The sequence below is a fragment of the Pongo abelii genome, chromosome 5 (assembly GCF_028885655.2).
Source record: "Pongo abelii isolate AG06213 chromosome 5, NHGRI_mPonAbe1-v2.0_pri, whole genome shotgun sequence".
In the NCBI taxonomy this organism is placed as follows: Eukaryota; Metazoa; Chordata; class Mammalia; order Primates; family Hominidae; genus Pongo; species Pongo abelii.
In genome coordinates, this window is record NC_071990.2 from 122,529,124 (window position 1) to 122,541,898 (window position 12,775).

General features: G+C 34.1%; 1 protein-coding gene across 8 annotated transcripts in view; it reads right to left on the minus strand.

The window, feature by feature from the left end:
- TBC1D32 (TBC1 domain family member 32) overlaps nucleotides 1-12,775 on the minus strand; it is a 261,800-nt gene that overhangs the window by 115,305 nt on the left and 133,720 nt on the right. For all 8 annotated transcript variants that reach the window (XM_054558089.2, XM_024248559.3, XM_054558087.2 and 5 more), the window contains one exon: nucleotides 6,847-6,935. In XM_054558089.2, coding sequence (XP_054414064.2) covers nucleotides 6,847-6,935 — 89 coding nt within the window. The remainder of the gene's footprint in view (nucleotides 1-6,846; nucleotides 6,936-12,775) is intronic.

Consider the following 12,775-nt stretch of genomic DNA (forward strand, 5'->3'; position numbering starts at 1 on the left):
TGTATATATAATATTATACATATTATATATCTATATATACACACACACACATATATGTACCCTATAAGTTCGGTCCCTCTAAGGAACTCTGACTAATACAGGGCATATTGAGTTTGTGGAGCTTGTATGATACACAGATCCAAATGCCACATAAAACTTGCAAATATGCTCAGGACAGGCTTAGGGCTGGACATACAGATATAGGGGTAGTCAGTAAAGAAGTGATCGGCCTGGCACGGTGGCTCATGCCAGTAATTCCAGCACTTTGGGAGGCTGAGATGGACGGATCACGAGCTGAGGAGATCGAGACCATCCTGGCTAACACGGTGAAACCCGGTCTCTACTAAAAATACAAAAAATTAGCCAGGCGTGGTGGTGGACGCCTGTAGTCTCAGCTACTCGGGAGCTGAGGCAGGAGAATGGCATGAACCCGGGAGGCGGAGCTTGCAGTAAGCTGAGATCACGCCACTGCACTCTAGCCTGGGCGACAGAGCGAGACTCTTGTCTCAAAAAAAATAAATAAATAAAAGAAGTGATCATCAAAGCCACTGTAGATAAAATGGAGGGTGAACTAAAGACATAACTCTAGGAGACAATTCAAATTGAAAGTTTAATAAAGGAGGAAAATAAAGAATTTGCAAAAATGAATGACACAAAAGGAATCCCAAAATAAAAGAGAATAAAGTCACTGATGCTGCCAAAAAGACTATCTAAGAAAGCATGGCACTTAGCAAAGACTCAATAAATATTTTCTGAATGAATGAACAAAAATGAAAGGAATACATTTCGTTAAGTAGGCAGAATATAAAATGCTACAGAGAGGTCAAGAAAATTAAATCATAATAAGGATGTAGATAAAAATACATAAGGTTGGAAAATGTGCCTATCCTTTGACTTAGCAAGCGTATTTCTACGGATTTGTTGTGGAGCAACAATTATAAACATCAAGATATTTATCCATAGATATTTAAAAATAAAAAAAAACCTACATATGTAAAAACAGAAAATTGAGATTCAATCGTGTACTGGAATATTACTTAATCCTTTAAAATTATGATACAGATTAATATTTATAGGTGTGAATGGATAATTTTAAATACTGAAGTAAAAAAGGAAGGCTCAAAACAATAACACTCCTATTTTTCAAAAAAAAAATTCTGTAGCTAAAGGTCAAAATATGAGCATAATAGGGTTAACAGTGGTTACTACGAAGAGGTAGGGTAATGAGTGTTGCTCTCTCCTTTTGTTTTCAGCATTCTTGAATTTTTCTATGTAAACAAGAATTGTTTGATTAAATTAGAATTTTGAATTAGTTACTGTCTTCAATCAGTAATCAATCATTTTATTATTTTTATTATTAACTTGAAAAAATAAATTCTAGATGTGTGTGTATATGTATATATGTAGACATGTGTATATAAAATCCAAAATGTGGATGGTTTTGTCATCATGTTATGTTCTAATTTCTGATATTAAAAAAAGATTACAAGAGGTAATTGTGAGATTATTTCTTGTTACTAAGGTTAATCACATTTAAGTGTAGTTAGCAACTGGGTCACTGGAAATAAATAATTTGGCGATTTGCTGTGATGAAATACTAACATTTGGCTATGTTTGTTACTTGTTAACCAAACTGCTTTTAATTACACTAATTTTTAAAACAAATATGAATTTTTAACTTTTCATATTAAAGTCATCTCAGAGGTCAGACTTTTTTAACAAAGAAGCTAATGATGCATAAAACTGTTCATTGTACTATATATAAAACTTAGTGTTGGTGGGTAAATATAAAATAATAACAAACAGCAAATGACTAATTTTAAAGGCTGTTCCGTAAGTAGAGACTCCCGAGTTTTGTTTTTAAGAAAATTAACAATAAATGGGCCACATTATATTTTCAAATAAGCAAAGAAGAAACAGGTTTTAGAAGAGCAATATTAACATTTTTAAACCACATTAAATTTTAATATATATTTAACTAAGAGTTACTATATGAGATTTAAATTGTTAAAACTAAGTACATCTTTAGTATTGAAGACCATTCAAAGTAAAAAAAAAAAAAAAAAGCTGCAATTCTACAGCCTATAATAAAACTTAATGTGGTCAGTTTAATATAAAGAAAACTATTAATATTAAATGATGATATAATGTTTCCCTTCCCCATGATATTTACAGCTTTTGTTTTGAAATAAAATGTCCAAGAAGGAATATAACATTCCTCTAAACCTACTAAAAATGGTTAAGAAAAATTTAAGCTGCTAACCCTTGGGCAGTATCAAAAGTTTCCAGGCAACTGTTTTAATCAGTCAGCAGATTTAACAAATAAATGCTAACTAAATAACAAAACGATCTGGCAATGTGGTAGACACGAAAGTAGAAGAAAGTAATACTCCCTTAGGAAACTGAAGCTTTATTCAGAAAGAAGAAATAAACTAAATATTAAATCTGTGGGAAGGACCATAAAGGCAAGAGGCATGCAAAGAGAAGACAAGATCAGAATGGGCTATAAGTAATTCATAGAGCAAGCTTTGTGTTGAAGGATGGGTTGAATTTGTATAAGTAGACAAAAGCAAAGACAGTAGTCAAGACATAAAAAACAAGCATAGAAGCAGGAATAAATGCTGTTTTGTCCTTGAGGGAAATAAGGAGTCTAACCTCCTCGGAACATTAGTTCAGGCTAAGGAAGGGTAGGAACTATTGTACACAGGAAAGGTAGAGATATATTAGGGTAAGCCACACAATGGTGTCCAGAATTGCCAGTAACTTAAAATGATAAAAGATGGGTGAGGGCTTTATAAGAACATGTTTCTTTTCTGCCTTAATTACCTCACATTCTTTGATTAACTTATTATCTTACTCCTCACTAGATAACAAGGTTAAAGAGAATGAGCACCACATCTGATTCACTCATCATTGCATCCCCCATACTAGCACAGTCCGTAGCTCAGAATACATGTTCAATAAATACTAGTTGAGTAAATATAGAAGAGTAAATTTTAAAATTGTAAATCTTACTGTATAGTCATACATAAAAGGCAATTCATATATTAATTAGGTCATTACACTGAAAAATGCAGATTAGCTTATTGCTTAATCACACTCCTGGGGAGGGAGGAAGAAGATAGGGTCTCTGACTCATGACGGTAGGTTAGGAAATGGGCAAAAGAACTACTTTTTAACACAGGTGAGGACATGGGAAGTGGGCAGCTGACAAGAGCATGAATGACTTCATCTATCATAGTAGAGTTGATAAATACTGTCCAAAAGTGAAAAATCACACTCAAACCTCTTGAAATGTTTTACACAATGTTTTCTCTTTACCTTAGAGGAATCTCTTCGAAAATAATGACCCCTGGAGCAAAAAAACAGTTATTTGAAATTCAGCAATTCCTTCGGTCTCACGCTGGGGCTTCTTTTTTTTGTTTTCCTATAAAATTCAGTTCAAATTTAAAGTGGCAACTGTACTATAATTCTATTTTTATAAAAGAATTTATTTTTATATATCTGTATATCTTTCTGTTTGTATATGTACAGAAAGATGTCTAGAATGATTTTCCACAGTGTTAATAATGACCGTTTTAGAATTACAAGGAATTTCATTTCATTATATTTAACTCTCTGCATTGGTTAATTTATTTATAATAAAGATAAACTATTGTTTAAAAAACAGAAAAAAGTTATGATGACTTTCAAAATTAAGCAGTTAAAGAGATGGTTGGGTCACTTAACGAGATAGAAATGAAAGATTTATTTGGTTTGTTTTTGTAGAAGGAGGTTTGGGAGACCCAAGAGTTCAATTTTCAACATGTTTAAATGAGAAATATATAAATTGAGATGTCAGAAGGCAGGTGTATATATAGGTTTGGTAGCTGAAAAGAGAGGTTTGGGCTAGAGATATAAATGGGGGCATCTACTAGCATATAAATGATATTTAAAGGCAAATGTTTCAGTGTAATAAATTAGAAGTAGAGTGCACAAAAAGCTAGGATCCTTGGTCCTGGGCTCAGGACTAAATCCTGAATATTCCAACATTCAGAGGCTGCCTAGAGAATGAAAAAAAAAAAAAAAAGAAAGAAAAAGAAAATGCAGCAATAAGAGTGTGTGACAGCACAGAAATGAAGAGACTTTTTCACACAGGAAAAAAAAAAATGGTCCCCTATACCAAATGCTACTGACAGTTATAGTAAGATGAGAAAAGAGAACAATGCACTACATTCATTAGCATGGAAGTTACAAGTGATCTAGTGATGAGCAGGATGAATAGTTCTGACAAAATTATAAAGTCAATGTCAAATCAAAGTGAGTTGAGTAAATACAGGTGAGCAACTGAGGACAGTTTGTATAGACATATTTTGCTCTATAGATCAGTGGCTGCAAGGAGACACAAGGTCAAGGATATTTCTTTGGGTGGTTTGTTGTATTTCATTGTAAGACGGGACATTTGAAGGCATGTCTTTCACACTAATAGGAAAGATCTAGCATAAAAGGATAGGTTGGAAGAGGGAGAAAAGGGGTAGGGGTGAAGGAGGGAGGCTCATCAAAGGAGCACCCTTCTTGAGTATTAGTCATTTACAATGTAATATTTGTAAGATCTTGGCAAATTAAAATTCAGAACTTTAAACAGAATGTGATGCTGTTCATGCCACATTTCACTAAGCCTCATATTAGCTTCATCTGAGTGTTGTGATAAATAAGTTGTACCAAGCATTACACTTAATGCTACTGCTACAGTTTTGAGGCAGAAGAAAATATAAAGTAAATGGAACAAGCAATGATAAACATAGATTCAGACACATTCATGGATAATCCACTGAAGAGAAAGGTACAAGGAAGACTTAACTAGAAACAAACAAAAATACTACGGGAATAAGAGAGAAACATATGGGTAAAAATCCCAAACACATAGAAACACAAGATTTATGAATAACGCAAAGCTATGATCTAGATTTATCACTATTAGATATTAATGACCAATAACAGACAGAAATTAGTAGAAAAATGAAAGTAAATTATTAGCTTAAAATGTATGACTTACAAATATACCTGAATTAAAGATTATTATGAATAGGAATCTCAAAACCTACATTTGTGTAAGAAAAACTTGTTAAAAAGCAAATAAAGTTAAAATACAAACTTTTCCTCAGAAAGTAATTTTGTCATTTTCTCTTTTTGAATGCTGATACAAAACAAGCAAATTACTAGGTAGCATGTTTATGACTACTGAGATACCAAAAAAATGAAGACAAAAATTATTTCCTAGTAAAACACAAAAACAGCATAGATCAAGTAGATATAAAGAAAGATGAATAACTGCTATTAGAACTCTTACTACTACTGTTTTTACAGTGTTTTCTGTGTGCCAGGTACTATTTTAAGCCTTTTTAATTTTTCATATCAATTATGACAATAACTCTGTAAGGAAAATAATATAATTATCCTCCACTTTACAGACGAGTAACTGAGACCCCATCTCACACAACCAGTAAAGAGCAAGCAGTTTGATCACAAAGTCCATGTTGCTAACCACCATACTGCGCTATTCTTTTATCTACCAACAATGGGATAGTAAATTCTTTACAGTAGGATAGAATGATAACATTTGGATATTATGAGAAAGCACATACTATGAAAATTAATGTATGCTATTCCCAGGAGCATTTCACTTCTTGCATTGCTTTTTATATAACTTAATAAAGTCTTATTGTTAAATCTTCTTCCAAAGAACACTACAGAAAATATTATTCCATACAAGCAAGAAAATATACAGGAAAAAAAAATTTACTCAGTATATCAACAACAAGAGGCCAAAATCGATGTTCTATAACTGCAAAACTCAGAAACATACTTGTTATGCAAAAGGAAATTCTACTGAATGGAGTTTTTCCTGGTTTCCTCCATTAAAACTTGCTATCTGATGTATCTGAGACTACAGACTAAAAATTAAAATTTAATGTGAAAACACATTTTGAGATAAAGGGCACACCACCCAAAGAACTATAATAGCAGCACCTTTGTTATACCTTCTTTGTACTATAAAGTCCAAACACGAAGCTCATCTATTAATATACAGTTAAAAATTTAAAATATACTATCATCAGAGAATTCTAACTTTAGAAAAATAATTGCTTCCTTTCTTAGGTGGTGAATTATCATTGATCTCCCTCAAGTCTAAAAAAGTTACTTTGCTAATAGAAAAGAAAGAAAAATCATGAAACTATGAAAATGGAAAATTTCCTTAATTCAGCTGCTTTTAAAGGTAGTAATTTACAGGAAGGGAAGCAAATTATATGTTTACATATGACCAAAAGACTGCGAATTTCACGAGTCCCTGTAGCCCTACCAACTATGCCTTATTTCCCATTTGAACATGGAAAATAAAATGTCAAGGAATATGAACTCAACTAGAAAGATTTAAACTTCAGGCAAAGTAAAGTTGAAAAGTAATGATTAACACCAAAGAGCAAAACTTGGGCCTCAGGATAAATCATCCATTTCTAGGCCTCTTTTGAGGATATATTGTGACAAGAATCTAACCAAATACCAAACCAGGGAAGGTCAAGTTGACTCCAGAGTAAACTAAATGAAATAGTCCCTAAAATGCCTCTATTAAATTAGGGAATGGGAGACACTATAATAATACAGAATCCAAATTCAGACAAAGGCCATGGTACACATATCTAATTGCCATAATTTACTTTGTCTATAATGTTACAGGAAGACAAATTACCTTTAAGCATGCTTTTAAATATTAGCTAATTTTAAATACTTTTTTAAAGTATACAGGACAAATGCTTATTTTTTGTGGAACATAAAATATAATATCAAAAGTAAAATGTAGCACTTTACCTTAGACCAAAGATATGTGATTGTTCATAGTTGAATAAAGAACGAATCTTAGCTTCAGAATTCAAAATTATAAGTCTATCAATAATATCCTGAAAAAGAGAGACAAAGTGAGACTGTACTTAACTGAAATCATTTAAAGAAAATTAAGTCAACAACAATTTATTTAGATTTGTGGTTCTCAAATTTGGCTTTACAAGGAAATCACCTGGGGAGCTGTAAATAATAATAATAATAATAATAATAATAATAGTATGATGCCTGGGTCCTAACCCTCAAAGTTTCTGAATTAACTGGTCTGAGTGTGGCCTAGATTTACATTAGGACTGTAAAAGTTTCCGAAGTGAATCCAGTATTCAGCCAAAGTGGGAAACACTGATTTTGACCCTACTCTGGCACTAGTGAGCACCTTATACCATCAGTTAAATACTGATAAAATTGCCAAAAATGTAAACTACTTTGAAAAACAAATAAAAAATCCACAAATTAGAAGAATGAACAACGGATCAAAATGTTGCATCTAATAACTAGATTTTCTTAATAGAGATTATCTGGCTCATGTAAATCAGTGGTTTCCAACCCTGGTTGAACATTAGAATCACGTAGGGAACTTAAAAAAGATACACAGGTGCCCAGGCTCAACCCCGGGCCGATTAAATCACTATGTCTAGGGGTGGGAATCTGGCATTAATACTCTTTTAAAAGCTCCCTGTGATGTTCCAGTGTGTAGCCAAGGCTTCAAAACCACTGATGCAAATATACACAGAATCTGATGATCTAGGTGCCAGCAGTTGTCCTAGCACTGACAATTTTAGCCAACCACACAATTTTTAACATGTTTTAAAAGGCTTCCTTGGCCAGGTGTGGTGGCTCATGCCTGTAATCCCAGCACTTTGGGAGGCTGAGGTGGGCGGACCAAGAGGTCAGGAGTTCGAGACCAGCCTGGCCAACATGGTGAAACACCGTCTCTAGTAAAAATACAAAAATTAGCCAGGTGTGGTGATGGGTGCCTGTAATCCCAGCTACTCGGGAGGCTGAGGCAGGAGAATTGCTTGAATCCAGGAGGTGGAGGTTGCAGTGAGCCAAGATTGCGCCACTGCACTCCAGCCTGGGTGACAAAGCAAGACTCTGTCTCGGAAAAGAAAAAAAAAAGGAAGGCTTTCTTTCTACAATGCCCTGCTTTTACATACATCTTTGGGTTTAGGCCTAAGAAATTTATTCATAGACAAATATCTATCTCTCTCATTGCTCATTTTCCTGACCAAGAAACTTGCTACTCTCCAGTGAGTTTAAATTCAGGATATTTCTGTTACCAATAGGGCAAAATAAGAAAGGTTTTGCTAGGGAGTAAAGTCACATAATATTTATTGAGGAATTTGTGGCTTATGATACAAAGACTATTTCATCAAATTAAAAAAAGAGGCAAAGGAATGAGTTTGTAAAAAGAAAATAATAGATATTTCAAAATCACACTTGAAAAATACTAATCAAATACTGATCAATACTAATACAACAATTGGACTGTGGGTAAAGCTACCTAGTAAAAATTTGTACCCAACATATAAGAATACATTTACCATTCTATAGATTATTTTGTAGAAGTGTGTAAATAATACTAGCATGAGAGTTTAAATTGGTAAATATTAATAAATATTAATAAGTAATATCATTACTACCTAGTAATGATGAATAAAAAGACTATTATTTTTAAATGATCTGTTGCTGTTATCTACTACTTTGCTGGGCACTACTTGCTTCAAACATTACAATAGAATGTGAGCTAAACAACTCATATTCATATTCCCAGCTGCACAGTCACTCTCATTAATTGCATCACAACTCTTTCTATCTCCTTTAACCTCTCTGCTTTTTCCTGAATTAGCTACATGACAGAGCACAGAGATTGCTATGACTTGCTCAAGCATCTAAATACTATTAAATAAATAGTCTTTGCCCTGGACATAGTGATGAAACTTGTTTACTATCTACCTATTCTACAAATAGGTAAATGTTTTATTACTTAATAATTACTGTAATTTTAGAGAAACAACCTATTATCACTATTTTTAACCACTGTTAATCTTCACAGAACAATCTAGAATTGATTAGGAATCATTAACCTTCTTGTATCTGAGGCGAGAGAGGTTGCCAATTAGTTCTATGCATAGTAGTTTCTAAAAGTATTATAATAAATATTTCTTCAATAGTAGGGAATTCGTACAGGTGACTGAAATTTGCACGGCTATTTGAATATAATGCAGAGCTCAAACTATTTGATAGCCAGTGACATCTTGTAACTGAGATTCTAGTTCTGAATCTAAGTACTAGGTACTGTTATAATAAAAATGATAGACTGTATTACCAACAAGCTAATGGAAGCGTAGATTACAGTAATCTATCAATGAGAATGCATTTTCAAAGAACAAATGTTATGGCAAATAATTTTTTCAAAGAAGATTACACTGATGTATCACCACTTAAGGAAGAAAACAAAACTCCTGGGAAGCCTTATGGAGAGCTTCAGTTTCTAAACACCATAACATGTATCAATAAGGCAATCAGCTTCCTAAATCAAGAAGCAGCTTCCCAGCAACAAACTAGTGCAAGAAGACCTGAGACTTACAAAAAGTAGACAGAAATTCTGTATCTTTTTAAAAGATACTGTCCAGCTTGAGAATATTTTCAATAACCTACTAGGTCAGACTGAGGCTATATTGGAAAAACAAAAAGGAATATCAATTCTATATAAAGACATGTTTGAGTGCCTACTGTTTACAACTGCCCCAATAGCCAGGTTTGGGCTATGTGACTGACTCGTTTTATTGAAGAAATAGGCAAGTGAAGGGTGAGGACAGGTAAAATGTAATGTCCCAATAGTTCTGCACTTCCACTTCTAGAAGTGGTTTATGATTGGTTAGCCTATGAATAAAACTAAGCTAATCAAACTCCTTCCTTGGGATTTTTCAACATGGAAAAGTAGAGGAAAAGGCTACTCTCCTGTTTGGGGTTATAGAGAGTTAAATGGTGACCCCTCACACACACACCAGAAAAAAAAAAAAAAAAAGATATGTCCAGGGTCTAAGCTCCAGAACCTGTAAATGTCACCCTATTCAGAAAAAGAGTCATTGCAGAGGTTAAGAGTCTTGAGGTATGTATTAGTCCATTCTCACGCTGTTAATAAAGACATACCTGAGACTGGGTAATTTATTTTTAAAAAAAAAAAGGAGGTTTAATTAACTCACAGTTCAACATGGCTGGGGAGGCCTCAGGAAACTTACAATCATGGTGGAGGGGAAAGCAAATACATCCTTCTTCACATGGCAGGAGGAAGGAGAAGTGTGAAGCAAAGTGGGGAAAAGCTCCTTACAAAATCTCGTGAGAAGTCAGTCGCTATCATGAGAACAGCATGGTGGAAATCACCCCATAATTCAGTTACCTCCTGTCAAGCCCCTCCCATGACACATGAGGATTATGGAAACTATAATTCAAGACAAGATCTGGGTAGGGACACAGCCAAACCATATCATCCTGGATTACCAAAGTAGACCTTTAATCTAAGACAAGTGTCCTTATAAGAGAAAAACAGAGGGAGATTTAAGACAGAGAAGAGGAAATAGACATGTAAAGATAGAGGCACAAACTGGATTTATGTACCAACAAGACATGAAACACCTGGAAAAAAAAAAAAAAAACAAATTAAACCAAAGGATTCTTCCCTGGAGCCTTGGGAGGAAGCATGGCCCTGCTGGCACCTTGTTTTCAAACTTCTGGCCTTCAGAATTGGGAAAGAATAAATTTTTGTGATTTAAAGCCACCCGGTTTGTGGTAATGTGTTACGACAGCCCTAGAAAATTAATAAAAGGGGAGAGGGTGAAGATATCCCTATAGAATAACAGGTAGCCCCTCCTATGGGGAATGGAGGACTATGGAATCCTCTCCTATGGAGAATACCATCTAGAGAAGAAGAAAATAATTATAGCAAACATTTATATGTCACCTATTATCTGCCAGGTAGTGATATAAATGCATTTAGTCTTCACAACAACCCTGAGATGAAAATATTACAGCTCTTCTTAAAAAAAAAAAAAAACTCACTTCATTGAGGTATAATTGACATAAATAAGCTATACTAATAACGTATAAATCTGATGAGTTTGGAGATATGTATACACCTGTGAAACCATAACCACGATCTATGCCATAAGCCCATCTATCACCTCCCAAAGTTTCCTCCTCCCTTATTGATTAGTGTGTGTGAGAGAGAAAAACATTTAGCATGAGATCTGCCCCCTTAGCAAGTTTTTAAGTATATAATAGAGTATTGCTAACTATAGGCACTATGTTGTACAGTAGTTCTTTAGGATTTAATCATCTTGTATAACCAAAACTTCATACACTTTGACCAATACTTGCCTGCTTTCCCCCTTTCCCATCCTTAGTCACCACCATTCCACTCTCTACTTCCACGAGTTTAACTATTTTAGATTCATCATACAAGTGGTATTATGTGGTATTTGTCCTTCCTGTGTCTGGCTTATTTCATTTAGCATAAGGCATTCTTGTAACAAGAAAAAACTGAGGTCTAACTTGTTCAGGGTCACACAACTAATAAGAGGCAGAACCTGGAAACTAATGCAGGCAGTCTGGCTTCAGAATTCAAACTCTTAACCATTACCCTGTGCTTGCCTTTCAACAAAGCCAACATGAAATGCAATAATAAGCAAAGGTGGAGGGCACAGGCGGACAGACACAGAGAGACAGATGTAGACCTGACAGCACTTGCAGTCCTGTTTCCAGTTGTCCCTGCTTTTTCTGAAAGTTAGTTATATAAATCAAAAAATGTCCTATTTTGCCTAAATTAATTCAATTTGCATCTTTCTACCTAATACAATACCATGTTTACACATCATTATCATAGAGCTGGATGGTAAGTCATAGAAACTGAAAGCAATTAAAAAATTGTGTATATTAAAGGAAAAGGGTATTTTGTATCATTCACCTTCAATTTAATAAAGTACAGCTTGAGAGTTGTTCACAGGCGTTAGTATTTTGGTAGATACCTGACATGAAGCCATGAAAAGTTAAGTCCTAAGATCCCTAAAAGCTAAAGAATCTCTTAAAATTTAGAAGAAAAAGAACTACACAAATAGAAAAACAGGCAAAAACAAATGAAAAGACTATTAAGGGATAAGTAAATGTCAATGGCCATTAAGCATAGAAAAGGATGTTCTGTTCAGAATGAAAAAATATATAAATTAACATTTTTCACTTGTCAGACAAATATCTAAATTTTTGACCACAAAATCTTCTTAATCAGCCTACCAGGAAACAGGCAATATAATATCTTACTGACGGGAATGCGAAAAGATTATTCTCTGTGAATGGAAATCTAGCAATAAGAACCATATATTGGAACACATTACATGTGAATTTACCTTTCAACCCAGTAATCATGCTTCTAGAAATCTAGCCTGAAGATACTGTGGTAGGCAGTATTCGAAAATGGCCCTCAAGATTCTCAGGCCTCAAACACAAATGCAAACACTGCTGTGAAGGAATTTTTGCAGATGTAACTAAAATCCTTAATCAGTTGACTTTAAGATAGGAGATTATGGGGGTGGGCTTGACCTAATCAAACAAGCAATTTAAAAGTGGAATTTTCTCTAACTGGTCACAAAAGGTCAGAGAGATTCAAAGAATGAGAGAAACACGGTATAAGGGAACTTCTCCAATTCTGAAATGCAAAAGGACACAGGGCAAAGACCCGAGAGTAGCCTCTAGAAACTACAAACAAGTCCCTAGCTAATAGCCACAGAAAATTCAGGCACACCATACTGGACTTCTGACCTACAAAACTGTGAGTTAATAAACAGGTGTTGTTTTAATCCACTGGATTTGTAAGAATTTGTTATACGACAATAAAAAAAATATA